General features: G+C 39.7%; 8 protein-coding genes across 10 annotated transcripts; 4 read left to right on the forward strand and 4 right to left on the reverse strand.

Moving 5' to 3' along the window:
- The first annotated feature begins 15 nt into the window (after positions 1 to 15).
- LOC129799119 (2-oxoisovalerate dehydrogenase subunit alpha, mitochondrial) lies at positions 16 to 5194 on the forward strand. 3 transcript variants are annotated; one of them, XM_055842765.1, is made up of 5 exons: positions 16 to 169; positions 576 to 709; positions 777 to 1308; positions 4272 to 4908; positions 4994 to 5194. In XM_055842765.1, exons 2-5 carry the CDS (start codon positions 632 to 634, stop codon positions 5067 to 5069), a joined length of 1323 nt encoding a protein of 440 aa, XP_055698740.1. In that variant the 5' UTR covers positions 16 to 169; positions 576 to 631; the 3' UTR covers positions 5070 to 5194. The 3 variants fall into 3 exon arrangements, with proteins under 3 accessions (XP_055698740.1, XP_055698739.1, XP_055698738.1); XM_055842764.1 differs by having other exon boundaries at positions 22 to 169; positions 347 to 709; XM_055842763.1 differs by lacking the exon at positions 16 to 169 and having other exon boundaries at positions 266 to 709.
- A 46-nt stretch (positions 5195 to 5240) lies between these two features.
- On the forward strand, positions 5241 to 6328 carry LOC129799121 (general transcription factor IIF subunit 2). The gene is made up of 3 exons (XM_055842771.1): positions 5241 to 5627; positions 5692 to 5903; positions 5968 to 6328. Exons 1-3 carry the CDS (start codon positions 5330 to 5332, stop codon positions 6259 to 6261), a joined length of 804 nt encoding a protein of 267 aa, XP_055698746.1. The 5' UTR covers positions 5241 to 5329; the 3' UTR covers positions 6262 to 6328.
- On the reverse strand, positions 6262 to 6804 carry LOC129799125 (28S ribosomal protein S14, mitochondrial). The gene is made up of 2 exons (XM_055842774.1): positions 6722 to 6804; positions 6262 to 6663 (listed from the first exon to the last, which is right to left on the reverse strand). Exons 1-2 carry the CDS (start codon positions 6782 to 6784, stop codon positions 6340 to 6342), a joined length of 387 nt encoding a protein of 128 aa, XP_055698749.1. The 5' UTR covers positions 6785 to 6804; the 3' UTR covers positions 6262 to 6339.
- Positions 6805 to 8977: 2173 nt separating this feature from the next.
- Positions 8978 to 11199, forward strand: LOC129799118 (alpha-1,2-mannosyltransferase ALG9). Its single transcript, XM_055842761.1, has 3 exons — positions 8978 to 9254; positions 9324 to 9671; positions 9734 to 11199. Exons 1-3 carry the CDS (start codon positions 9100 to 9102, stop codon positions 11076 to 11078), a joined length of 1848 nt encoding a protein of 615 aa, XP_055698736.1. The 5' UTR covers positions 8978 to 9099; the 3' UTR covers positions 11079 to 11199.
- Positions 11200 to 13622: 2423 nt separating this feature from the next.
- Positions 13623 to 15051, reverse strand: LOC129799123 (ubiquitin carboxyl-terminal hydrolase-like). The gene is made up of 3 exons (XM_055842772.1): positions 14874 to 15051; positions 14422 to 14562; positions 13623 to 14354 (listed from the first exon to the last, which is right to left on the reverse strand). Exons 1-3 carry the CDS (start codon positions 14910 to 14912, stop codon positions 13839 to 13841), a joined length of 696 nt encoding a protein of 231 aa, XP_055698747.1. The 5' UTR covers positions 14913 to 15051; the 3' UTR covers positions 13623 to 13838.
- Positions 15052 to 17526: 2475 nt separating this feature from the next.
- On the reverse strand, positions 17527 to 18918 carry LOC129799124 (ubiquitin carboxyl-terminal hydrolase-like). The gene is made up of 3 exons (XM_055842773.1): positions 18738 to 18918; positions 18294 to 18434; positions 17527 to 18225 (listed from the first exon to the last, which is right to left on the reverse strand). Exons 1-3 carry the CDS (start codon positions 18774 to 18776, stop codon positions 17713 to 17715), a joined length of 693 nt encoding a protein of 230 aa, XP_055698748.1. The 5' UTR covers positions 18777 to 18918; the 3' UTR covers positions 17527 to 17712.
- Positions 18906 to 20494, forward strand: LOC129799126 (60S ribosomal protein L11). Its single transcript, XM_055842776.1, has 4 exons — positions 18906 to 18990; positions 19369 to 19518; positions 19782 to 20079; positions 20319 to 20494. The coding sequence occupies exons 1-4, from the start codon at positions 18970 to 18972 to the stop codon at positions 20444 to 20446; spliced, it is 597 nt and encodes a 198-aa protein (XP_055698751.1). The 5' UTR covers positions 18906 to 18969; the 3' UTR covers positions 20447 to 20494.
- A 3942-nt stretch (positions 20495 to 24436) lies between these two features.
- Positions 24437 to 26478, reverse strand: LOC129799155 (calumenin). Its single transcript, XM_055842832.1, has 3 exons — positions 26313 to 26478; positions 25586 to 25852; positions 24437 to 25489 (listed from the first exon to the last, which is right to left on the reverse strand). The coding sequence occupies exons 2-3, from the start codon at positions 25807 to 25809 to the stop codon at positions 24745 to 24747; spliced, it is 969 nt and encodes a 322-aa protein (XP_055698807.1). The 5' UTR covers positions 25810 to 25852; positions 26313 to 26478; the 3' UTR covers positions 24437 to 24744.
- Positions 26479 to 26525: the final 47 nt, after the last annotated feature.

Here is a 26525-nt window from a genome sequence, read left to right on the forward strand (position 1 = left end):
ACGCCACTGAGAGTCCAGTATCTCTTTCACTCTCATCGACATGGAGTCTCTTCCATTGAATATATCTTTCAATCTTCTGCCCTGACGATTGCTAGCGAATTAGCATTAAATAGCCAAGCACTTTAAATTCAAATAAGCTAAGTGGGTGTGGGGTATGAGGTTCCATCTGGTAAGGAGCTTTCTCACTAGACACCACTAATCCATCTCCCTCTCACTTAATCACTCTCTCGATGCCATTTTCACCGATAAGAGATAAGATTGTCTTGTCAGATGATACCAAGACCACAATCAACTATCTCACTTTATCTCCTTTGACATTTGAAGATATTTATTACTCTCACTTTAGGTATAGCTATCAATAGAATAAACTTCTTCGGCAATGCCGCTTGGTGTTTTATCTCTCTCACACCACTTCGCAAAAAAAGCTTCCAAATGATCGAGAGTTAAAAAAGTTTACTTGCTTATGTCACATGTGCCACTGTTATCTGTATTTGTGAATTTTGTTGTCAAAAGAAGCACGGCTTATCATTAACGTGTATTTCGTTGTATCATTCTCATTGTGCCATTGCCAATAGCTCGAGATATTTCGGTTGCTTCCGACAATTTTCCCAGTTCAGTAAGAAAAGTGAAAATGATCCAACGATGTGTTCAGCACTCAACAAGGATATTCATGCGATCGAGGATACTTCTGCAATTATCTAAACAGCAGGTTGAACCCAGCTCGTTTTTCTGACCACATTGACATTGACACCCTTACATAATCTTTCAAATTGCAGAGAAGTCTCACGACGCAACTCGATAAGAATGATGTCAAAGGTGCTGATGGGAAGAGTCCAAGATTTCCAGGAGCAACTGCACCATTCACATCCAATCCCCAACTTACGCATGCCGAAAATGTAGCACCCATTCCCATCTATCGTATTATGGATGCTGATGGCATTATTGAAGACAAGACACAGGAGCCCCAACTTGGGCAGGAAACTATCCAAAAAATGTTCCGTGACATGGTGCTTCTCAATACAATGGATAAGATTCTCTATGAATCTCAGCGACAGGGTAGAATATCCTTCTATATGACGAACTTTGGTGAAGAAGCCTCTCACATTGGAAGTGCAGCAGCCCTCACGCCGGATGATCTTGTCTATGGGCAGTACCGTGAAGCTGGAGTCTTGGTGTGGCGAGGTTTCACCATATCCGAGTTTATTGATCAATGTTATGGTAATGTTGATGACGAAGGCAAAGGCAGACAAATGCCAGTCCACTACGGATCCAAGAAACTCAACTTTGTAACAATATCCAGTCCCTTGGGTAAGTTGGAGGGCTAATAGAATGGAATCCTTTATCCATCCTGTATTGTGTATTCATAATTCGAATACATCTCCTATTCCTGGTCTTACTAGAACTATACATAACATCTAGATCGTGCTTAATAGTTTGGCGTAGATAGCCACAGTTAATTTCCCATTTATGTCATATCCTCATTTTTGGAGTAGATCTATCTATTCCATATACAATCACTCTAAATCTTTTTCCGGATAGTTCATTCTTTTTTTAGGGGTCCATCTGGAAGATGATTGTCCCGAGTTAATTATTACTAATTATTATCCTTCTCGTGCAGCCAGTTGGCGTTGTATGACAATTGGTGGCAGTGAGTCCTTATTTTGAATTCACCAAACGTTTTTCCGCGTTCTGTTATTTTAAATCCCTAAAGACCGATTTGGTGCACAATGTACCTCATCATGTGCATCTTTAAGAAAACCTATTAGTGAACATGCCTTCCGATGAGCAGAGAGCTAGTGTGTTTTCTTTTAGCTGTACTCCTCTTCCTGCTTTCCAAGTCATAGGTTATTTGAATTTCACAATTCATTCTTTCTTTCATTCGCTTATCCGTTTTTAAGTTTGCGTTCACAATTTGTCAAATATGCTGACCACACATCTTCATCTGCCTCTGTCTAATGGAATTGGCCTGGGTTCTATATTTGGTCCCTTACGGTTTCCTCTCTTCATAAACGAAAATAACCTGCCAGGTACACAGCATGGCTGCTCTTATCATTTATATGCGAATGATCTGCAAGTGTATTTGAGGAGTGATCCTTTCAATCCAATCCTTCCTTGGCATTTGAATTTATGAATGAAAATCCAGCACGCATCGAGCACTGATCGTCCATGAATGGACTTCTGCTAAATCCCAAAAAGTTCCAAACCAATTGGTATCTTTAAAAAGAAATCAGCCAATCCTCATCCATGCCCTTTCCTCCTTCACAGAGAAATGATTCCGTATGCTGATCAGGTGATGAACCTTGGTATTCTTTTTTAACAAAATTTTATCTTGATCTGATCATGCTACTTCGATATATCCGTAGGTATTTCCTTGTATACGACTTTGATTATAAGACTTCTTGGCTGATTGTGAGCCTATAAATAATAAAATACTGGTCGCACAACGTTAGAGAAAAGAACTTAGGCCTTTCCGCAAGCGAAGTTCGGGACATCCATTATTATTTTTTCATATACAGGGTTGGGGTTGTCAGTCCCATACCCTGTGGAATCAAGTGCAATGAAGCTGATTGGATCCAGTTCAAACACCTTTAACGCCAGAAAAATTCCTGGTGACCTGGTGACAGGAACGTTTTCTGTTGGTTGTGATTTACCATCCTTTCTTCAGATGCGTGCCGTAGTTTATCTGTAGCGTCTGTAGCGTTTGATAACGCGTGGTTGTCCTGAATTTCCTAGCTTCCCTTTTGACAAAGGGGGATTGCGTTACTGTTCGAGGATTTATAGCTCTAATAGCTTCACAGGTCACTTTTAAACGCACACTCTTTGTCAAAGGTATTTCCAGCCTGGACTTCGTCATTAAACGTTATAAATATTTACTTAACCGGCGCTACAACCAATTGCTGGTCTAGGCCTGACTCAGGACTCGTCGCCACTTGAACTTGTTACGCACCACTGTTCTCCAATTCCGCATCCTTAATAAGATGGTGTTCTGGTCCACTCCGTCGGTCTATCGGAGGTTGAGTTGAGTCAGCCTAGTTCCCTCAAAGCATAGAATCCGCTCCCAAAGACTTTTCAGGCTGTCATCCTCATCCTTGAAAACCAGATGACAAGCCTACCGGAGTCTATTGAGGCGTATTTGCTTGACGACAGTTACCTCTCGGTAGCGCTCATACACCTCATGGTTGTATAGGCTCCGGAATCGTCCCTACACACATACGGGACCAAAAATCCGTCGTATTATCATCCTCTCAAACGCGACTAAGAGTTCGCAATTCTGTTTGCTGAGGACCCACGTCTCAGACGAATACGTGAGGCTGGAAGGATCACAGTCCCATACAGTAATAGTTTAATCTTTATGCTGAAGGTTCTAGACTGGAAAACTCTTGATGGACTGAAATAGGCCCTGTTAGCTTTCAGCAGCCGTGCGCCGACTTTAGTTGATATGATGATTGTTGACCGAAGATAAACGACGGCGTCAACAACTTCAAAGTCGTAGTCCCCCATTGAGAACTTAGTTTGACCGGCGACTATGATGATCTTTAAAGATATTGGGCGTTTTCACAGGCCATAAGAAACCTGTGTTAGAGGTTCTTATTGGTTTCAGTATGAAAAGCCTTCATCATCATTTTTAATCGCTTATCCCTATTGGGGTCGCGGGCCTATGACCTAGGCAACCTAGGATTGTTGAAGATGTTTGGGTTCGATCTCAAGGCGGTTCAAGGCAAGATTTTGAATTTGATCCAACCACTTTGTCCTAGAAGTCTGCGTCGAGGTCGACGCCTCACAATGGCTTGCATGCCTTACTGTGTTATCACACTTGCACATTAAAATTTTAATATGATTCACATTAATTGTCGTTGGTGAGAGTCCAAATGTGTAATTTGTGTGTTTGAATCATTTTATATTCAAAATTTGATCTATTTGTTGATAATAAGGTAGACTTGGCCTGCAAAATTTGATATAAATTGATTTATAGCATTAATGCGAAAATTGATGCGATTTTCTCTTTATTTTTTTACTGTGAAAAATATTTATCCTTTAGGTAAATTTAAACTTATTTTTGCAGGCCAAGTCCACTTCTTTATCAATAAATAGAAAAACCCCAAATATTAAGTGACTCAAAGACACAAATAACATATTTGGACGCTCACAAGTGACAATTAATGTGAATCACATTAAAATTTTAATGTGCAAGTGTGATAACGCCGAATAGCTTTTCTAGGGAATCTATGAAAGGCTTTAATGATGAATCTAATTAATTTTCTCTATTTCAGCTACGCAGATTCCTCAGGCAGTTGGAGCTGCATATGCACTGAAACTCAAGGAAGGAAACGATCGCTGTGTGATTGTCTACTTCGGCGAAGGCGCGGCATCCGAGGGTGATTGCCATGCTGCCTTTAACTTTGCCGCTACTCTAGATGCCCCGGTTATATTCTTCTGCCGCAACAACGGTTTTGCCATCAGTACACCATCTTCAGAGCAATACCGTGGAGATGGAATAGCAGGAAGAGCATCTGGATATGGAATGGCAGCCCTTCGTGTGGATGGAACAGATGTCCTGTCAGTTTACAATGCCACAAAGGCAGCTAGAGAATACGTAATGAAGACAAATAAGCCCATTATCTTAGAAGCAATGTCCTACAGAATTGGCCACCATTCAACATCTGACGACAGCAGTGCTTATCGGAAACCTGAAGAACTCGAAGTTTGGAATACTGTTGAGCATCCGATCAATAAATTGAAGAACTTTATGCGGTCCAAGGGATGGTGGAATGAAGAAGATGAAAATGCCTTTGTGAAATCTATTCGTAAGCAGGTTCTCTCGCAAATTTCGCTGTCGGAGAAGAAACCCAAGCCAGACTGGAGGGAAATGTTTAATGATGTGTACTATGATCTTCCTGCACACCTTCGGTGAGTTATTTGATGGAATTTAGTGTGAAAATTTTCCTGCTCAGGAAGGACGCTTTGTAATTTCTCCATTTTGATTTTTTGACAGAGAGCAACTCAAGCAGATGGAAGAACATGTTGAAAAGTACAAGGAGCACTATCCACTGAAGGGATTTAAGCACTGACCAGAAGGACCAGAAAGATGAGGTGTCAAGAGAATGAAGAGAGAACTTGTTACCAAGGGAAAAAGTGCATTTACTAGATTTTAATGGGCAAAAAAAATTGTAAGAGAAATACAATTTGAACGCAACGACAGATGAATTTTTATTTTATCCAAGAAGTTCCTAATATTTCCGCCAGAGGCATTAGTGCAGTTTCTTGCGAAAGTCAGCCGTGTTTACGCTTTTCTGCAACGTACTCTCTGCAAATTTTCTCAATTTTCACAATGTCCAAGCTAGAAATTCCCCATGTAGATAAGGAATTGGATCTATCGAATGCAGGACGGGGAGTTTGGTTGGTAAAAGTGCCAAAGTACATAGCTAATAAGTGGGAAAAGGCACCGGGAAATATTGAAGTGGGTAAATTGAAGATATCCAAAGTTCCTGGCCAGAAGGCTCAAGTATCCCTGGCTCTATCAGAAGCTGTGATCAATTTGGATCCTGCTGAGAAGATCCCCAAAGACCACAGACTCGATGTGTCCGTGGTCACGAAGCAGACCCTTGGGGTTTTCTCACATGTTGTCCGTGAGTTTTTGTCTCTGGGAATTTTTGAAGGGCAACCTGTAAATTGTCCCAATTTTCCTTGCAGCCGGAAAGTCAGATGAAGTTGTGCCAGAATCCGAGAAACTCTTCATGGAGGGAAGGATAGTGCAGAAGCTGGAATGTCGTCCATATGCGGATAATTGCTACATGAAACTCAAACTCGAGTCAATCAAAAAGGCTTCGCAGCCTGTCCGGAGAGTTCAATCCCTCGAGAAAATTGTCCACAATTACAAACCCGTCTCAGATCACAAACACAATGTGAGTCATTGGGAATATTCCTCAAGTTTTCTCGATAATCCTGGCATTCATTTTTGCCTTTCAGATTGAGTACAAGGAGCGAAAGAAGACAGAAGGCAAGAAAGCTCGAGATGACAAGAATGCTGTTCAGGATATGCTTTTCAATGCCTTTGAAAAGCATCAATATTACAACATTAAAGATCTCGTCAAGATTACAAGGCAGCCAATTGGATACCTTAAGGAGATTCTCAAGGAAGTGTGTGACTACAACATGAAGAATCCCCATAAAAATATGTGGGAGCTGAAGAAGGAATATCGTCACTACAAGACAGAGGAAAAGAAGGAAGAAGTTCCCCTCTCAGACTCCGATAGCAATTAATTTTGATAAATTTCCTTCTAGTGTATATTTTTCCATGTACAATAAATATAATTGTGCCTCATTGCTACTCACCATTGTCTACCACATTGCCCTCTGGACACCCGAGAGTTTGTTGTAGTCCGCCTGTAGTCTCCAAACAATCCGGCTCATCCTCCAACGGAAAACTATTCCTCTTGGCCTTGAAGTTATGCAGCAACGCTCTCGTGCTCGATTCAAACAAGAATCTCTGGGGAAGGCATTGATCTCTGCGTCTGCAATTTCGCGAATTTCAATGGGCAGGATATCATTCTTCCTCAGGGAATTCACTCTCAATCTCTCCACTGCATGTGCAGCAATAACCTGACGACGTTTTACATCTTTTCGCATCCGATTGTCCGTGTATTTCGTCCTGATGGACAAAACCTGTAATTTTAAATCATTAATTAGTCCCTGTACTATCTGGGAGGATGAAAAAACTCACTCTGGGCAAGAGATTATTCAGAGAAAACAAAGAAAATTGAGAAGAAAACAATCTGAGAGCCATTTTTAGGAAAAGTGAGGTTATGTCGCACTTGGATAAAAAAAAATTTCCGCCAGATGGCGCGGGGTGTCGATGTGGAAGCCAGTGATAAGCCTAGATCAGCTTATAGAGGTGTGATTCCTTCGTTGCAAAATCGGATTGTGGCAAACTCGAACGATATTTATACATAAAATTGTATGAGAAATGCATAAAAGTGTCTGAAAATCTTTAAAGTCGATTATCTCGGAAACTATGAGAGATAGAGGCCTCAAACTTTACATCCGTTTGAAGCCTCTTTCAGGCTTGATATGTGCAAAATTTCACTGGAAAATTAAGAAAATTGGACGAGAAATGTATAAAAGTGTCTGAAAATCTTTAAAGTCGATTATCTCGGAAACTATGAGAGATAGAGGCCTCAAACTTTACATCCATTTAGAGCCTCTTTCAGGCTTGATATGTGCAAAATTTCACTGGAAAATTAAGAAAATTGGACGAGAAATGCATAAAAGTGTCTGAAAATCTTTAATGTTGATTATCTCGGAAACTATGAGAGATAGAGGCCTCAAGCTTTACATCCATTTAGAGCCTCTTTCAGGCTTGATATGTGCAAAATTTCACTGGAAAATTAAGAAAATTGGACGAGAAATGCATAAGTGTCTGAAAATCTTTAATGTTGATTATCTCGGAAACTATGAGAGATAGAGGCCTCAAACTTTACATCCATTTAGAGCCTCTTTCAGGCTTGATATGTGCAAAATTTCACTGGAAAATTAAGAAAATTGGACGAGAAATGCATAAGTGTCTGAAAATCTTTAATGTTGATTATCTCGGAAACTATGAGAGATAGAGGCCTCAAACTTTACATCCATTTAGAGCCTCTTTCAGGCTTGATATGTGCAAAATTTCACTGGAAAATTAAGAAAATTGGACGAGAAATGCATAAAAGTGTCTGAAATTTCGCGATCCGCGAAAATCCACGAAAAATTTTGCGACCCGCGAAAATCCGCGAGAAAATTCGCGCCTCGTGATGATCCGCGAAAGACATCGCGGATCGTGAAATGTATATGCCACCTTTCAAATCTTCGGATATAGACTCACCAAGTTGAGAGGGGGATAGAGAGAAAGGGAGAGTGAGAGAGTGCTATATATATGGGGATAGCTTGTCCGACGCCGTTTCTCCCGCTTTTTTTCCCGCCTGACGCTAATAGCAAATTTTCTTAAAAGTGAAATGTTCAAAATGAAATATCTCGAGAACCGCTAGACGAATGTCCTTAAATTTTTTTTTTAAATTGGTCTAAATTTCCCGTCTGACACAAGGTAAGGGGGACCCAGCGTTTAGTCATTAATTAACACCCAGCTTTAGGCACTATTTTAGCCCTCTTAGGCAAGATCCGAGTGGTAGGCCCAAATTAAGGACTGGATTTTGCCACGTACATCAATGGCGGTGGAATGAAACTGTCAATTGCACATCCTGATTTCACCTTCGAATTTTATACAAATGATAGGAGCTACAAAGATAGTGATATGTTTTATTTAACCAGTATGAACGATTTAACACTTTAGAAAAGCAAAAACCATTCTGAAAAAAAATTGTCTCCTAAAAATACCCCCGAAAGAAAATAAAAACACGTATTTCAGGGTTGGAAATTTGTTTATCGTTACCACGACACCTTTCCCTACACGACACGCACTCACGCACATTTATTATTATTAAATAAACACTAAAAGCACTGAGAATCTTTGTGAGAATTTTAAAAACAAATAAAATGTTTTGGAAAATATTCTATCTTGTCACTGACAACTGAGCAACACGGCCGGCAACATAATTTTCGTAGTTCCGCTCTTCACCACCATGAACGCAAAACAGTGTCCTTCACATATATTTGGTAAGGGGTATTTTGTATGAAAGCTTCTTAAAAGTAAGGTATGAAAGATTGGGGTTAATTGAGGCTATAATCCACGCTTATCTGGTCAGACGGGTTTCTGGGCTACAAAACATAAAAAAATTCAAAATTGCATAATAGGATTTCGAGATAAACAACAAAACGTGATTTTTAACCGGTTTAGAACCGGTTTTTCAAAAAACTAATAGGACAGAAATCGTCGTACGCGCGCGTAGATATATTAAAAAAAAATTTATGAAGATATCTCTATCCAATCCAGAGATAATTGCGTACTACGGACGGCCAGACGGCCGGCCGGACCCAAAATTGCCGGCTTATGATTTTCGGCATCAGGGATGTTCAAAACATATACCCTGTGAATTTCAGCTCGATCGGAGCACTTTTAGAAAATCCGAGGATTACAATAGCTGTGATTAGAAGGAATCACACCTAAAAATGGCACCGGCTCGACAGAGAATCCTCAGTCGGAATTCAAGTGAAAATACTCAGGGAAGAAAACCACCAGCAAAGCTAAGAGTAGGCGGAAAAGGTAGTAAGGATGATACAGGAAAGTCCAAGAGTAAATCCTTCTGGAATTCTTCGAAAAAGAAGTGAGTTTGAAGCAGTGGAAGTTTTTGTTGTCCACGTCAGGAGATGTTTTTCATGGTTTTTTCGCCCAGGGATGCCCCTCCCGTCTCATCAACCAAGTTCCTGATCTTCGGTCATGATTCTGCCATCAAATTGCTTTTTACTACTCGCCTCTTTGCCGCAATTTGGTCACACATCAGTGATTGCGATGAGACTTTCAACTACTGGGATCCCCTTCACTACATGATCTACGGAAAGGGCCTCCAGACATGGGAATACAGCCCGGAATATGCCCTAAGGTCGTACACGTATCTCATGATGTGTGGCCTACCTGCCTGGTTCTACAACAGCATCTACATTCCAAATCCCATGCTGATGTTTTACTTTGTTCGATGCATCCTGGGAATTGTTTGTGCCATTGTGGAGTTCCATTTCTACAAGTGAGTTCCTGGACATTTTCTTGAAGAAAACTTCGGTAAGTCATGAGTTTTGTGGTTTTCAGGGCTGTTTGCAGAGAATTTGGCATACATGTTGGACATGTCTGGCTTATCTTCCAATTTTTCTGTGCCGGAATGTTCATCTCCTCAACAGCCTTCCTGCCCAGTTCTTTCTCCATGTACCTGGGCAGTGCAGCTCTGGCTGAATGGTGGTTCCAGCGATACAATTCCGCAGTGTTCCTTACAGCAATTTCAGCCCTTCTAGGCTGGCCCTTTGCCGGTGCTATAGGACTTCCAATAGCCCTGGACATGATCTTCAGGCAGAAAATGCTGAAGAATTTCATCGTATGGACAGGGATATCAGCTGCGACAATTCTCATTCCCATGACCCTCATAGATTCCACATTTTTCGGACGAGTCGTTGTAGCTCCAATCAATCTCATCATCTACAATGTCTTCTCTTCTCATGGCCCAAATCTCTATGGAATTGAATCCTTCAAGTATTACTTGGTCAATGGATTCCTCAACTTCAATATCGTGTGGTTTCTAGCCTTGGGAACTCCCTTTCTCTTGACTATTTGTCACTATTTCGTCCCGGCCAAGTCCAAAAGTACCCTCTACTTACCCCATTGGCTCAGCCTAGCCCCTTTCTATCTCTGGCTCTTGATCTTCTGGCCCCAACCCCACAAAGAAGAGAGATTCCTCTTCCCAGTGTACCTCCTGATAAATCTCTGCGGAGCAATATCCCTGGATGTCATCCAGAAGGTCTACTTTCGCATCAAAGGACTCCTCCGGGGATTCCGTCCAGGAAGCCACTACTGGGACGAATCCACTGTCATCGCGGGCATTTTTATCGCAATAGCCACCCTCCTGGGAGTGTCCAGGATCTTCACTCTCTACCGCAATTACCATGCTCCCATAAATCTCATGATAGAGTTCAACAATCTGGCCAAAGACAAAACCCTCCAAGTCGAGGGACCTGTTAATGTCTGCTTCGGGAAGGACTGGTACCGTTTCCCCAGCAGTTTCTTCCTGCCCACAAATTACCGGGTTCGATTCATCGAATCAGAATTCAAAGGGATGCTCCCAGCCTACTTCGATGAGACTGCCAATGGAACCCAAATAATTCATCCTTACTTCAATGATCGCAACGAAGGGAATGATTTTATGCTGTTCAACTACACAAAATGCCACTTTCTCATCGACCTGGATGTCGGCAGGTACTCAGACCTCGAGCCAAACTTCCTGGAGAGAGACAAGGAATGGAGTCTACTCAAGCAATTACCCTTTGTGAATGCTGAGGAATCCCACAACATCTTCAGGGCTTTCTACATTCCCTACTTCAGTGACAAATACGTCGAATTTGGCTCTCTGAATCTCCTCAAGAGACGAAAGCTGAAATTCGAATGAATCTGGAAGCAATTGTGGTTTCATCTCTCTAGTCTCAGTGTCGTGTGAATTTTTTGAGTTGTACAAGTGAATCTTTTTTATGAGTAGCAAATATATAAATATATTAAACCGAATTTAAAAACTGGCTTTTACAAAAACCTAATGGATTAATATAACATCTTGATTTTGAGATATGAAATATGAACCGTATGGACCCTTACGCTGCGCAGAGGTACAAAAAAAAACCTGTTTCTCTAACCATAAGAAACCAAAAACTCAAAAACCTTTGCTAATTCTGGAAAGGACATAGAAGACAACCGAAGATGAATCGGTAATTAACAAAAAAAAAACTGGAAAAAGCCTGTAGAGGAAAGTACCCTCCCTTCGAACGTTCATGTTTCCGAATAATGTGAATTTTCTTTTAGTTTTCCTAGAGACTTAGGGTAAGTGTGCCAAATTCCGGCCAGCTTGCAATTTCGGCCACCTTTTTTGTTCCTCAAATTTCCATGAACTTTTAGATTTTACGTACTCTAGAGATTATACAATGCAAAAGAATAACAAAAAATGTAGCTTCGACAAACGAGATGACGTGAAAAAGATATTGGAAGAATTCCCGAAGGGCAAGGAACTATGAGAATGAAGGTGGCCGAAATAGGGCACCAAAGCTATGTGTATATTTTTATTCATTTTAAAATGTATTAAGAATGATTTTAGAGTAAATAAAGACGGTAAACTCTTTACAAGGTTCCAAGCAACACTCTTATAAAGAAAGATTAAAAAAAACAATTTTTATTTTAAATATTACATTTCAAACTTGAGACTTTGACGCTTGCATGCAACTATGCCGAAATTTGGCACACTTACCCTATACATTTCTATTAAATATTAGTTGGTTTATCATCAGCTGTTGATAATTCCGTGAAAAATTAATGTAAATCTCTTACGAAAAACAAAAAAAATCACATTATTCGAAGGCATGAACGTTCGAAGGGAGAGCATTTTCCCCTAGTGCCTGCAAAGTAATAAAGATAGTAGTAAAGATTTGAACGAATTGATTCAAATGATTCAAATCGTTTAAAATTAAAATTAATTCAAAATTATCCAAATCGGCTGAGAAATATGCATTTTACATTTTACGTAAGCGCCAGCTGGCGGAATATATTTGAAAATTTTATTATGTAATGCGGTAATGCCCTCTTCCGGCAAATTTATCAGTCTTTTTGTAGTATGGCGTGATGTACAGTTGTGAAATACTTTTAGGAAAGGAATTTGCTTAAACAAGGATATTTTCTCGCGTTAAAAATCATTTAATTTAGTAAAATTTATTGAATAGTTTTGCCTGAATTCCTTAGGAGACGATCAAGCTAAGTTCTGAGTCAGAATAAGGTGCTATTTTACTTAGTAGATTGATATAAAATTGAGAGTTTCAATATGGCGACGGGGTGAAAATTTTAGCTAAGATTCTTTGCAATCTTAATTTGATTAAGCAAATTGTAAAAATTCGTGAATTAGATTGAGGTGGGTGGAAGCAGTTGAAGCCAATGGAGTCCGGTAGGTCCTGGTACACTTGTTGAGTGATAGAAGATTGAGAGGATAACCAACCCCAGTGGGAAGTCACGAACCTGAGGCTAACGAACAAGAGATATGGTCCTTCTAGAGACGATGAGGCAAGAGCCTAATAATCCCTCCCCGTAAAAGCAATATTGTTACGAAAACTCGCAAGGAGCCTCCGATAGGACAGACTTCGACACCTATCTTTTCTAATAGGGAACCGCGGGCAGATTTAGGATACCTTTATCAGAATTTGTTTACTAGTGAGAGAGCTTTGACAGGGCAATTTATTCGAAAAGAAATCGTGACGTAAACTAGACGTGGCATAACTCAATCACGTTACCCAGAAGTTTTAACAATTTTTCCAGACAGCGGATAGAATTCTATGTTTTTAATAAGGACCAAAAGCATATCACAAGTCGCAAAAGAACAGATCTTCCAAGCGAACGCGGCTTTATTTAACTATTCATTTGCCCAAGATTTTCCAGTGATCCATTCCCAGTGAGTGTGGCATTTGGCATTATTTAATTACGGCTTTGATCCTTATGTGACTACCACCGGATAATTAGAACCGGAGATATAAATTTTTGAATTTTAGAAAACAGCAAAAAAAATAAATGCATATTTATAAAAAAAATCTAGACGTGACCCGGACAAAGGGACTTCAGATTTAAGACAGTTAAATGACCCTCTAACAAGTTTTGGCACTTTCGTCAAAGACGCCCACAACGTGTCGCACAGTGTATCAGATAACATAACTATACAGTCAAAGTTAAGCCTTTGTGGTCTTTGCTGTCCGTCCGCAACAAGTGGAATCCGTTGATAAAAATACAGTCTGCTATATCTTGAATTTATATGACCTATTTGACCCGGGACGCAGCGGTTCCCCAAAAGCAAGAATTTTTCAAGGTCATTGGCATGTATCAACGGAAATTCATCCTTTATGATGTTTATGATCCTTAAAGCACGAAACAAAAATGTACATTAATTTCCAAAAAGAAAATCACGAAAAAGAAGGCCGAACATCTTTCCTGTTTTATTTCTAAAAATTTTTTTTTTGTGAGGGGTGTAAGGGCGTCTAACAGAGCAGCATACTTAAGGTCGTAGGGCTTTGGGAGCAATACGTACTAAATTTAACAGCAGCGACACGATCAAATCATATCACAGGGCATTAGCCATCCTATCATTTTTTTTTATCTTTTTAACTTTCTGGCTCTCGATTTATCGGAATCAATCATGGGTAGCAGTTAAGGCAATGACATTGAAGCGAACCTCCTCAGGATCGCGCTGCATGAAGATCTTGCATACCTTAGCAGCATCCTGAAGAAAAGTCTCAGCTGACGTTGGTCCATGTTTCACTGGGAATTCCTTCTTGCTGCCATCCAGCTCAAATAACTCATCATTTTTGTTGACAAAAGCCACGAAATGATGGTTAATCTTCTCTCCGAGATTCGGAGCTTCAGTTTGTCCCTCTTGAGCCACTTCTTCATGAATCCTTATGAACTCTTTGTCTTCCTCAAGAATTCTACCACGCTCCTCTGGTGTCATTCCTCGGGTTTTCTTGAGATATTCCGTGAGGACTCCGCCGTCCTCTAACGCAACATCTGGGCTGTTAGCAATGCTGTGGATTAGAGCAATTGTCCCACAGGCATTCCGAACTGTCTGTTTCATGTAGAACAAATCACTTGGGATTGTCTGGGGATTGGTCTTTAATTCAGCGTTCTCCTGGCTACGATGAACCTCATTCTGTCAAGAAATAGAATAATAAGATTATCTTATATGCAAAAGGGAACGAAACAAAAATATCTTTTACCGCATCTGAGCAGGGGAAGAGAAGGATAACAGCCTGCACTGGTTGTGGAACCCATTCTAGCATTTCAGGGTCCAGGCTTAACACATCAACGATACTCCATTTTTTAGATACTCCCAGGGCATAAATGTATTTATTCAGAACCTATAACCATTAGAAGGATTAATAACGAGGAATCCTTCTAGGAGTCTTCCCTTCTAAAGCAAAATTGATGTGTCACCCGGGTTAACCTTCCTTATTAAAATTCATTAAATTACGCAATTTTAATCAATAGAGGATAAAACAAATTTATCAATAGAACCTTCTTTTTCATCACAAATTAAAATTAATTTATTACAAATTATAGAAAATGTAGAAAATAATGATTAATTATAAAAAATGTTTGACCGGAACAGCTGATTCAAATCAACAGAAATAATGCTGAGGATTTAAAAAACAATCAAGCAATCCCTTACCTCAGGGTTCGATTCCAACGGTACAACCCAGACTGTCATTCTAACAACTTTCACTAGAAAATTATAAAGATAATTAAATATTTTCCACTGTATAAAAAATCAACTGTGTCTTTGGCTTCGCACTCCGCCTCGTAAACAAAACCAAAAATATGTTTGCTTGAATTTAATACGAAATTATTCCGCAAAGTGGCAGCATTTTCGCCTCTGAGAATTTGTATCCGAATCCGAGGTATCCAGGAACGTTTTGGCGCTTCCGGATAAGATTTTGAAAACGCTGAGAGTACAAGACGGCTTCAAAAGGAAACCAAACAACCAAACTGTTTCCGTAAATAAAAAAAAATGGAAAGGAACTAATATCTTCTATTCTAATAGGTACAATTTTGTTCCAAAAAAAATTTCTTCCAATAATTTGGTCATACAGTAGCCGTATGATTTTACCGTGTATTGTATGTTGCTGGTATACTGGTATACAGTGGGTAATTACGATGCTTTGGGATTGGAATTGCAGTCGGGCAAAGAAAAATGCAGGATGATGTTTTCTTCAAATGACGACGTTTCGATTTAGTTTTAAATATTCCAATTAAAAAAAAATAATGTGCTTCAAAAGAGTGACTTATATTATGAGCAAACTTTTACACCTATTCAGGTCACCATATTGCAGAAGGAATAAAACCCGCCATAAGCAACAAATGATCTGCTTTGGCAAAATTCCTGCTCTTTCGGGACAATAGTCTTCTTCCCGGAACCAGAACCAGGATGGCGAAGACGACTGTCAAGCGAGTATCTTATAGGACTATTAGCAAGGATTAGGTATATGAGTAGAGAAAGGGAGAACTCTCTCCTTGGTGGACCATCGCCCGTCGTGCAGTGCAGACGTGTTTAGGAATAGTTCCTCGTGGACAGTCTGGGGCTCACCCGGTATTTGTTCATAAGCAGGTCCATTATAATTATAATAATAATGCTGTCACAACATTCCATAAAGGAACAAGGCCTTCCCGCAAGGGGATTTCTAGACATTCATTATTATTTTTTCTTGTACGGGATGAGGTTGTTAGTCCTATGCCCGTGGAATCAAGTGCAGTGGATGGAGTGGATGCAATCCGAACACCTTTAACGCCAGACTGTTTATAGACATTGATTCCACAATATTTAAAAAATCTCTCGGCAAAAAGCATCGGACAACACAGAATCACAAATATCACAAAAACTTTAACTGTTTAGGATATTGTTTCCTCGCCGTCTCCCAGATGGCTAGAGTAGTAGCCACAGAGTTGGAAACCCTCTACTCCCTGATTCACACAACCAGAATCCCGGACCCGGAGCCGGTTACGCCGTTGCATGTAAGCTATCTCCATCCAGTCCAAATGGCGGGAAATTTTGACGCAATCGAGAATCTGAATCTCCTCGAACTTGAATGTGTGATCATGATCATGCTCTCTCACATACCGCACGAGAGGTAGACTCCTTAGCAGAGACATCTTTCAGAGATAGTCTGTGCTGCCTGATTCTATTGATGAGCTTCTGAGAGGAGTGTCTCAGATAATGCCCACATTGACAGGGAATTCCGTAGATCCCATTAGATCTATTCATCTTGTCTGTCGTTTCCTGTAGGGGAATTCTTTAACAGTATGACAATATCATATGACAACTTTTTGTAGTAAATTCAGGAGTAGGACAACATTAAAGCCCAGTGAGCATCGAATGATCATTCCAAGTACATGAAACTTATAGTAACTGATATCAATCGGATTTACGATTAGTTCTTCCTAATTTACCACAAAAAAAAATTAAATTTGTCATATGACATTGTCATACTGTTACAGGAATTCCCCTACTGGAGCTTGGAGTATAGGAATTTCGCTGTAAGGAATAGAATACGAAGTCACAAGCCAGAAAGCGGAGAAAATTCCTCTCTGGAAATCAAACCCTAGTCACTTCGTATAGCCCTGGAATAGCGACTTAACACTACGGCCACGAAGGGTCTTTGGTCAATTTCGTCAACTTCAGTTTCAACTTCCGGAACCTCAGCAAAACATTTTATTTAGTAGGCTATTCAATAATGATTTGTTGCTTTTTACATGATTTTCAACCTTTTCAACGCTTACTTTTTTATAGCATATGGAAGTTTAGCAATAATTCGCAGATCGATTAGATTAGATTTCTCAGTCAGATAACTCTTCCTGGACCCAAACATCCTGCCTTTTCGTGTATCCGGCGGCTTTTAAATGCCTGTGAACGGTTCCAGTACTCAACTGGAGCTCCATTGCGATAGTTTTGATGCTCAAATGTGGGTCTTCCTGGATTTTTTGAATTATTTTACTTACATCAGTAGATCTAGGCCGTCCACTAGGGACAGGATCTGATGTGTCGTTTCTACCGATCCTAAACCGACGGAACCATTCTTCTGTGGTTCTAATCGATACTGTACCATCTCCCAAAACAGCGTTAATCTTACGATGTGCTTCCCTTGCAGTCTCTCCTTGCACGAAGAAAAATTTCAAAATTGCGCGAACTTCTGCGTGACTAAATTCAAGATTAAACTCCATTGAGCGAATTTGTGTGAACAAAACGTCAGAAAATGTACGCCATCGAGACTTTAAACTCCCTCTAGCGAAAAAGCAGCAAGTCATTACTGAACAACCTTACTACGATGTGGTAGCTGTGTAGTAAATATATTATTAAATGAAATTTCAGCACTGGCTTTTACAAAAATTCACATGGAAATGTATCAGGATCTTCTGGATATAGTGCCATTTCCTCAAAGCAATTCAAATGACGCATAATTTAGATTTAAAGCAAAATAAAGAACCATAAACGGATGAGACTCTCCCAGAAGGAGTTAATTCTGAGTTGCAGTTAAGGCAATGACATTGAAGCGAACCTCCTCAGGATCGCGCTGCATAAAGATCTTGCATACCTTAGCTGCGTCCTGAAGGAGAGTTTCAGCTGATGTTGGTCCATGCTTCACTGGGAATTCCTTGCGACCGTCGAGCTCAAGGAGTTCACCGTCTTTGTTGACAAAAGCCACAAAGTGATGGATGATCTTCTCATCTGGATTTGGAGCTTCAGTCTGTCCTTCTTGAGCCACTTCCTGGTGGGTTCCGATGAACTCTTTGTTCTCCTCGAGAATTCTACCACGTTCCTCCGGTGTCAACTCACGAGTTTCCTTGAGATACTTCGTGAGAACTCCACCATCCTCCAGCTCAACATCGGGATTGTTAGCGATGCTGTGGACAAGAGCAATTGTGCCACAGGCATTTGGAATTGTCTGTCGCATGTAGAACAAATCACTTGGATATGTCTGAGGAGTAGCCTTAAGTTCAGCATTCTCCTTGGCACGGTGGGCTTCATACTGCAATAAAAGACAACCAGGGAGATTTATTGACTTATCCTTAAGGCAATACACTGCAGCTTCCTTACAGCATCTGAGCAGGGAAAGAGCAGGATCACAGCCCTTACTGGTTGGGGAACCCATTCCAGCATTTCAGGTTCTAGCCCAAAGATATCAACAATGTTCCATTTCTTCGACACTCCCAGCGTATAGATATACTTGTTGAGAACCTATAAATCCCAAAAAGGATTACACTATGAGGCTTCTTTCCGGAAAATTCAAACAAAATTGATGCGTCACCCGGCTTAACCTCAATGTTTTATTGAAAATCGATACCAAGTGAATTATGCATAATTTCTCGATAAGAAGCAAAGTTAATGCTTTATCTGAACATTATCTAGAGACCCAGATAAATATTTCACTGTGTAAAAGTGGTGAAAAAGCAAATATTTGCAGCATTTTTCAGTGCAAACAAAAAATGGGGGAGCCCCTCTGAAAAGTTTTCCAACAGATTGCAAAGGGGAATAACTCACCTCAGGATTTGATTCCAATGGTACAAGCCAGGGAGTCATTTTTGCAGCAATTTCCTTTGGCAAACACACAGAGATTAAGGGTATTAACACTGAAAAATGCAAATTATATTTTTTCCAGACAAAATGCAATCTCTCTCCCTTGAATTTTTTCGTTGCTTTTCTGTTTGCTGAGTTTTTCCGCGAGGTGGCTCTAGCATCGCCGTCGCCATTTCTTTTGGATTATTTCCCCACAATGACGAGTGTTACAGCAAAGGTAAATCTTACGTTTTCTCTGGATTTTTCATCCCTAGATTAGTAAAAATAGTCCAGGAATATTCCTAGATTGTCCAGGAAGTAGAGTGATGTGAAGGATTTGTGAATAAGTGTGCCAGAAAACAGTGGAGGGATGTTTTCATTCGAGGGCAGTACACGTGTGAAAAGTTAACCACTCTCTGTAGATTTTCTTGGAAATCTCTGAAAATATTGATTATTCTAGAGGAATTTATAGATAATCTCTCATTGAATATAGGCAGGAGAGTGTAGGATCCGATATCAAGTAGAAAATAGATAAACTTCCTCTTCTGGGAATCAAAATGCAAATAGATGCAACATAACCTCAATTAATGTTGATTTCTTTGGTTTTTTTTTGCAGCCCGCTGCAGCGCCTGCGGGCGGTAAGACGCAGGGAAAGAAGATCAAGAGGGACAAGACGAAGAATCCCATGCGAGAGCTTCACATCAGGAAACTCTGCCTCAACATCTGCGTGGGAGAATCTGGTGATAGGCTTACGCGTGCCGCCAAGGTGAGTGCATTTCATTCCATTGCGAAATTCTTCTTTAGGGCACTACCGGTTGCACTATTTAGAGCTGGAATAGTATCCCCGACCTGTGGGTATTCCAGTTGTACCATAGTGCCAGAGAAAATATCTTCTTATTTGCAACAGTTGCCTACTAATTCTTTAGCCAAACTAGGCGACTTACTTCGAGTTGAGACAGTTTTTCCTTTCCGGAAAGGCGTTTTTCTTGGATTTTCCACTGAGCTGATTGGGTATTGGGTTTGTTGTAGGTGCTGGAACAGCTGACTGGTCAGCAGCCCGTCTTCTCAAAAGCCCGCTACACCGTGAGGAGCTTCGGTATTCGTAGGAATGAAAAAATTGCCGTGCACTGCACAGTGCGAGGTGCCAAGGCTGAGGAGATCCTCGAGCGTGGCCTCAAGGTGCGTGAGTACGAGTTGAGACGCGACAATTTCTCCGCCACCGGAAACTTTGGCTTCGGTATTCAGGAGCACATTGACTTGGGCATCAAGTACGATCCCTCCATCGGAATCTACGGTCTCGACTTCTACGTCGTACTCGGACGGCCAGGTAAATCCCCCATCTCCCTCAAAATTCCTCACGAAATCTTTCGCATACAATTAAGTGTTGAGGATTTAAATAAATGTCCTCGGTACTCAGTCACTGTGCGGAGAGCAAAGTTTAATTTCCCAGCCAACAGAGAAATACATGTTTTTTTGCAAAGAGATTTCCGTGGCTGGAGATTTACACTTCCCAAAAAAAATACTCAGGTTTTTCGATCTCTAATCTCCCGACTGTTTTTTTTTCAGGATTCAACGTTGCTCACAAGAGACGCAAGATGGGAAAGATTGGCTTCCAGCATCGTCTCACGAAGGAGGACGCGATGAAGTGGTTCCAGCAGAAGTACGACGGTATCATCCTCAACAGCAAAAAGTGAAAGAGTGCGTGAGCCAATTTTTCAATAAATCACTTACACTCCTTAAAAGTTCTTTTAGATAGAATCACTTAGAATTAAATCCCATTTTATTCCCTGCCAAAAATTGAATCAACTGAATTTGAAACTTGAATTAGGGTAAGTGTGCCAAATTTCGGCATAGCTGCATGCAGGCGCCAAAGTCACAAATTCAAAATGTAATATTTTATATATAAATTGATTTTTTTTTGTTAATTTTTCTTAAGGAGTGTTACTTGGAACCTTGTAGACAGTTTGTCGTCTTCATTTCCTCCAAAATCATTTTAAATCTATTTTAAAATGAATAAAAATATAGACATAGCTTTGGTGCCCTATTTCGGCCACCTTCATTCTCATAGTTGCTTGCCCTTCCGGAATCCTTCCAAAGTCTTTTTAACATCTTCTCGTTTATCGAAGCTACATTTTTTGTTAATTTATTGCATAGTATAATCTCTATAATATGCAAAAACTAAAAATTCATGGAAATTTGAGGAATAAAAATGTGGCCGGAATTGCAAGCTGGCCGGAATTTGGTACACTTACCCTATTTCCCGGATTTATTAATTTTTGATACCATTGCATTGGAGAAAAACTGAAGCAGATTGGGCAGTATTTTAGTGAAAATTAAATTTCTGTTCTGTTTATTTCTTGAAGAAATATTCTCAAAAAAATACAATAATTAGGTTGCTGAAAAATTTGGCATGCAAAAATTACGAAAGCTCGACTAGAACAAGTCCTTTCCGAATATCTAGCTAAATAAAATATCTTGATTTCCCTACGGAATAATGATTCGCAAAAAAGAGACATGGATTTAAATAAGGCCTAGGGTAAGTGTGCCAAATTTCGGCATAGTTGCATGCAAGCGTCAAAGTCGCAAGTTTGAAATTTAATATTTTAAATTCAAATTGATTTTTTTTATTCTTTCTTCTGAAAGAGTGTTTCTTGGAACCTTGTAAAGAGTTTACCGTCTTTATTTACTCTAAAATCATTCTTAATACATTTTAAAATGAATAAAAATATAGATATAGCTTTGGTGCCCTATTTCGGCCACCTTCATTCTCATACTTCCTTGCCCTTCGGGAATTCTTCCAATTTCCTTTTCACGTTATCTCGTTTGTCGAAGCTACATTTTTTGTTATTGTTTTGCATTGTATAATCTCTAGAGTACGTAAAATTTAAAAGTTCATGGAAATTCGAGGAACAAAAAAGTTGGCCGAAATTGCAAGTTGGCCGGAATTTGGCACAATAATTATTTTAAAACTTTTATTTTCAAGAAAACCGATCTTTTTTAAATTATTTCCCTGAGTTTTCTAGATTTCAGATGCTATAATAAAATTATAACTGCACGAAGGACAATTTTAGGTGAAATTCGTTCAAAATCATAGCTTCTGTAATCTTCCTATTTTGTCGACCATCTCCGATCGGTCTTATATTAATAGGGTAGATGTTTTGAACATCAAAGAATGAGCAGACACCTCGGGTTCGACCGAGAGGAAATCGCCATAAAAAAGCGTACCAGGGTATGAATTCTGACATACGTGAGTTTTTCACGTGAGAAACTCACGACTTTTGGATCGTCTTTTGTAAGAGTTTCGTTAAGTTTTCATGTTAAGTATCATCATGTGAAACACTTAATGCACCTAAGAATTACACTTTACAGTAGTTCTTACAAAAGCTTTACAAAACGCTAACTAAAGGTGATCTCAGAGTCGTGAATTTCTCACGTGAGTAACTCACGCATCTCAGAATTCATACATAGGAGGAATTTCCCTACTGATTCTTTAGAAAAATTTCACCATGTTCTCAGTGAATTTTCACTCTATATTCTCGTTCACTTCTCATATTGGGAATATTTTAAGAAATTACCTGTATAGAGCTGTGGAAATTTCCCATGGAAATCACAAGGAATTCTTTATGAATTTTCAGCCGAGGAAAATTCGTTAGTCTCCTAGGAAATTCCCAGAAAAATTTTTATGGGTTATTTCCTCTGGAATTCCTTGGGATTTGCCCCAGAAATGTCAATGTTTGAGTGGTGGATTTCCCTCCAAAAGTCTGCAAGAATTCCCTTATTGGAAAATTGTGGGGAATTTTTGGAGAAATTACCCTTCCGGGATGTGGAGATTTCCCAACGAGATCACAGAAAATTCCGTTAGAATTTTCATAATTAGAATTCCCACGAAATTCCCAAAGAATTTCTTGAGAATTTTGCATTGATTGTTTCCTCTGGTATTCCTTAGGATTTTCAACAGAATTTTCGTTATTAATGGAATTCTGTCATAGAAAACCCCGAAAATTCCACACATAGAAATAGAAATTTCCTATGGAGATCCCAGGTATTTCCCAAGAGAAATTTTGATGATTTCTTGTGCAAATTTCCTCAGGTAATTTTCTAAAGAATTCTCTGGACTTTCCTTCAGAACATTCTATGTTGACTTTAAGAATTTTTCCTTAGTATTCTCCCATGTATATAGAAAAAAAATAAGAATTTCGTTAAAAGATTCATAGGAAATAATTTTTCACTTAAGAATATACTTCAGTCGAGATGTTTTTATTAGAGAAAAATCATATAGAACATCGAATACTCAAGTGAAAATACTAAAGTTTGTAGAGAAAAGTGTGGGAAGATTCATAGAAAATTTCCAGCAGAGACAGGGAAAATTCAATAGGTTTTCTCCGATAAATCTGTATGAAATCTATTTTCACTCAAGGATATACATCCAGTCGCGATCTTTTTATTGGTAAAAATTCATATAGAACATCGAATACTCTCGTGAGAATAGTATAATTGGGAAAGACCTCTTCTTTTTTCCTACATTTGGACCTAATTTTTCGGGAAAATTTGGGAAATTTTGAGAAGCAGATGGAAATAATTAATCAGGCTTTTCCAGGTATATCCGTGGAACAAATCTCCCTGTTTTCCGAGAATTTTACTAAGATTGTTTCTAGAAAATCTATGGGAAATTTCCCTAGAAAAGCGGGAAGAAGTTTATTAACCTTTCCTAGGAATCACCACGGAAAAAAATTCACCACCCGTCAAAAAAATTATCAATATTTCTAAAAATTTGCTCAAATTGTATGAAGATTATGTGCGTAAATATAAAATCAATTTTGTTAAGACAAAAAATTCATTTTTGTCTTAAGAAAAGCAGCATACTTTTAGGTCAGGAAAATTTCGTATAATTAAAATTCACATCTTTTTCACTCTCAAACGTTTTGCATTATGTCCATCTTATTTTTTTCCACTCAAAATTGGATGGAACTAAATTAAATTTGGTGTGATGATCAAAAGAAGAGGAAGAGTGCGAAAGAGTAGGATAGACTTACGCAGATCTTTTTAGAAAGGGTTGTAAATTTTGACTTTTGAAAATTTTCCATTATGCCATTATGCCTTTGGCACACCTTTTAGCTTAGTATAATTTCATAAAATCAAAATTCGCATCCCTTTCTCTCTCAAAAGATTTGTAATCTGAAATTCGTCTGAACTAAATTTAATTTGGTGTGATGTTCAAATAAAGAAGAAGAGTATGAAAGAGTAGGACAGACACATGCAAAGCTTTTAAGAAAGAAAGGAATGTGAATTTTGACTTCATGAAATTTTCCTGATCTAAAAGTTGTGCCGGAGCCACCGAATTTTTGCAATAAAGGATCACACCATAAGCCGGTTTAAGCTTATTTCTAGTTAACATTAGCTTGATGACTAAAACGGCTTATTCCATCTCTTCCTTGACCCTGTTGCTCTGACATCCCAATTTTATTTTTCGATTTCATTCCTTTTGCTCTCTCTGATTTACTTACGAAATTTTTCAAATTAATATTTACCTTTTGTGAAGGTTTCACGAAATTTTTCGAGCAACTTTTCCTTTTTCTTTCAATAACTCACCCCTTTGATTTGAGGCAATCCAAGACATCTCCAAACTAAACTGGCTCCCCTGGCTCCCCTAGATCCTCGCAGTTGCATTAAAACCCCAAAAGCGATTTTTTCTTTAAATTCTCTTTATTAGTACAAAAAATAATTTGAATGAGAAAACATCGATGTGAAAAATGCGCAAGATGAAGAGGATGAGACATTTTCCAAAAAAAAAATTCTTACAATTACATAAAAGATGAACAAAAAAATTGCTTTGGCACTACAAAGATGCGCGCGAGAACATTTAAGAGATAAGTTTTGTTAAGTGTTCAAGATTGCATTCTCAGGAGGAATTGTAATCCACTGGGATTTGAGTTGAATGGCGCGAGATTCCTCGGTTTCTTTTAGTAGAGAGGCTACGGCGGCCAGGGTACATTCAGAATTCATCGTGACGTGTTAGGGCTTCACCGAAATCTGTCGCCTGGGAACCCACAAAGAGATCGTACTTTTCCAGAATCTCATCTTTGGTCAATTTCTCGTCGGCATCTGTGTCAGCTTCGTAGATCAGGTGACGAGCTTCGGCTTCGGCATGATCGAAGTCTGATGGGATGATCCAGTCACGGACTTCTTCGTTGTTGAGGAAGCCATCGGCATCTTTGTCGCGGTACTTTGCGAAGGTTTCTCGTTCATTCTTCACCCAGTCGGGTTCTTCCTCGCCATCTTCGCTGGTTCTGTACATGTCACCGATGTACTCATCCACGGATACCTTTCCATCGCCATTTTTGTCGATGTCTTCAATGGTTTCTGTGATGACGACGTCTCTCATTCTGACACTGTCTTCGGGATGCAGGAAGTCGGTGAATTCTTTCCGGGAGAGATGATCATCACCGTCTTTGTCTGCAAAACTCCATCGCCTGCGATCTCGCGTGAGCATGGCTTTGTAGGAGAAGCCTTCATCCTCTTTGTCCAGATCTCGGGGATCCATGTCATCCATAAAGCCATAAACGGCTTTTCTGTAGGCTTCCCAGGGGATTGTCTCATTCCCCGTGGGATTGTGCTGCTTCCACTGACGCTCCACGTCATCCTCAATGTACCGCCTCTGCGTGAATTGGATCCAATTCTTCAGTTCACCCAAATCCACCAGACCATCACTGTCGGCATCAATTTTCCCAACAATTACCCTAAATTCGAGAGAGAAATGCATGACTATTGCAATTATCCCGGCCCACGCGTAGCTGACATCACTGCAATTTCTGGAATGTGCAACTGCCACTCACCCCAATCTCCTTCTGCTCTCCTCCGGAGGCAACTGATCGAACGTTTTGGCTTCCTCCTTGCCCAGGAAAGCCTCATGATCGTACTGTGTATTGTGCTGCTCATTCTGGAAGTGCTGTGCATCTGACAGATCATAGTCCACCACGCGCTTCTCTTCTGGCTTGGGAATTGCCGAAGCAGCCAGAATGGTCACCATGAAGAATGTTACACAAATTTGTAGCATCATTTCTTTTTTTTTTGCTATCTCCCGCGTACAAAAAATAGTCCACCTAGATAGCAGAGAATTTTCTAGATCAGCCCCACTGGGACAGCACAAAAAAATTATCAGGCTTCCGGACTAGCGTCTTCAACGGCTGCACAGATACTGTGCCGAAAAATTTTGCCTCTCCCAATCTCTAGCCTCAGGGAATTATGCTAGAGTGGTGGGAGGATTTTTAATAAGACCACCAGTGACATATACTCCACAGCAGAAATTCCGGAAGCTGGGACGCAAGAATTGAATTGCAAACGCGCAATTTGCATTTATTTGCAATGCGGAAAATTAGGATTTTATTGGTTTAAACTCTAAAGATCGAGGGGGATTAACACACTAGATAGAAGCAAGAAAATCTAGGAGATTTTTAAGAATTTCAGCAAAAAACTCCCCCGCAATGCCCGCAATGATGCCTGGATTGAGGGAACTTCCTCATCTGACGATTTTACACACGATTTAATGGGATTTCTACTCACCCAGTGGTTGAAATGCTGGAGGAGGACACTCTGGATACTAAATATGTCTTTACTATCACACGGTTTGGTCAAAACTAGGAATATTCTGGAAGAACTTGAGGGATCTTCTTGAATTAGGCTCCAACAACTTCTTGAATGAGTTGGAACCCTTTAAATTCAGTCCCTGGAGAGGAGTATTTTTGGACAAATCCACGATTATCCAGTGGAGAATTC

Source organism: Phlebotomus papatasi, chromosome 1, assembly GCF_024763615.1.
Source record: "Phlebotomus papatasi isolate M1 chromosome 1, Ppap_2.1, whole genome shotgun sequence".
Lineage (NCBI taxonomy): Eukaryota > Metazoa > Arthropoda > Insecta > Diptera > Psychodidae > Phlebotomus > Phlebotomus papatasi.

Excerpts from the sequence above, each read along its gene's own strand:
- LOC129799119 (XM_055842765.1), top strand. The coding sequence starts at position 632 with ATGATCCAACGATGTGTTCAGCACTCAACAAGGATATTCATGCGATCG. Across the intron at positions 710-776 it reads TGCAATTATCTAAACAGCAG|AGAAGTCTCACGACGCAACT; the intron begins GTTGAACCCAGC and ends TTCAAATTGCAG. Across the intron at positions 4,909-4,993 it reads GATCTTCCTGCACACCTTCG|AGAGCAACTCAAGCAGATGG; the intron begins GTGAGTTATTTG and ends ATTTTTTGACAG.
- LOC129799121 (XM_055842771.1), top strand. The coding sequence starts at position 5,330 with ATGTCCAAGCTAGAAATTCCCCATGTAGATAAGGAATTGGATCTATCG. Across the intron at positions 5,628-5,691 it reads GGTTTTCTCACATGTTGTCC|CCGGAAAGTCAGATGAAGTT; the intron begins GTGAGTTTTTGT and ends TTTTCCTTGCAG. Across the intron at positions 5,904-5,967 it reads TCTCAGATCACAAACACAAT|ATTGAGTACAAGGAGCGAAA; the intron begins GTGAGTCATTGG and ends TTTGCCTTTCAG.
- LOC129799125 (XM_055842774.1), bottom strand. The coding sequence starts at position 6,784 with ATGGCTCTCAGATTGTTTTCTTCTCAATTTTCTTTGTTTTCTCTGAAT. Across the intron at positions 6,664-6,721 it reads TGAATAATCTCTTGCCCAGA|GTTTTGTCCATCAGGACGAA; the intron begins GTGAGTTTTTTC and ends TTAAAATTACAG.
- LOC129799118 (XM_055842761.1), top strand. The coding sequence starts at position 9,100 with ATGGCACCGGCTCGACAGAGAATCCTCAGTCGGAATTCAAGTGAAAAT. Across the intron at positions 9,255-9,323 it reads TGGAATTCTTCGAAAAAGAA|GGATGCCCCTCCCGTCTCAT; the intron begins GTGAGTTTGAAG and ends TTTTTCGCCCAG. Across the intron at positions 9,672-9,733 it reads GTGGAGTTCCATTTCTACAA|GGCTGTTTGCAGAGAATTTG; the intron begins GTGAGTTCCTGG and ends TGTGGTTTTCAG.
- LOC129799123 (XM_055842772.1), bottom strand. The coding sequence starts at position 14,912 with ATGACAGTCTGGGTTGTACCGTTGGAATCGAACCCTGAG. Across the intron at positions 14,563-14,873 it reads CGTTGGAATCGAACCCTGAG|GTTCTGAATAAATACATTTA; the intron begins GTAAGGGATTGC and ends TAATGGTTATAG. Across the intron at positions 14,355-14,421 it reads TCTTCCCCTGCTCAGATGCG|AATGAGGTTCATCGTAGCCA; the intron begins GTAAAAGATATT and ends ATTTCTTGACAG.
- LOC129799124 (XM_055842773.1), bottom strand. The coding sequence starts at position 18,776 with ATGACTCCCTGGCTTGTACCATTGGAATCAAATCCTGAG. Across the intron at positions 18,435-18,737 it reads CATTGGAATCAAATCCTGAG|GTTCTCAACAAGTATATCTA; the intron begins GTGAGTTATTCC and ends TGGGATTTATAG. Across the intron at positions 18,226-18,293 it reads TCTTTCCCTGCTCAGATGCT|TATGAAGCCCACCGTGCCAA; the intron begins GTAAGGAAGCTG and ends CTTTTATTGCAG.
- LOC129799126 (XM_055842776.1), top strand. The coding sequence starts at position 18,970 with ATGACGAGTGTTACAGCAAAG. Across the intron at positions 19,519-19,781 it reads GGCTTACGCGTGCCGCCAAG|GTGCTGGAACAGCTGACTGG; the intron begins GTGAGTGCATTT and ends GGTTTGTTGTAG. Across the intron at positions 20,080-20,318 it reads CGTCGTACTCGGACGGCCAG|GATTCAACGTTGCTCACAAG; the intron begins GTAAATCCCCCA and ends TTTTTTTTTCAG.
- LOC129799155 (XM_055842832.1), bottom strand. The coding sequence starts at position 25,809 with ATGATGCTACAAATTTGTGTAACATTCTTCATGGTGACCATTCTGGCT. Across the intron at positions 25,490-25,585 it reads GAGAGCAGAAGGAGATTGGG|GGTAATTGTTGGGAAAATTG; the intron begins GTGAGTGGCAGT and ends TCTCGAATTTAG.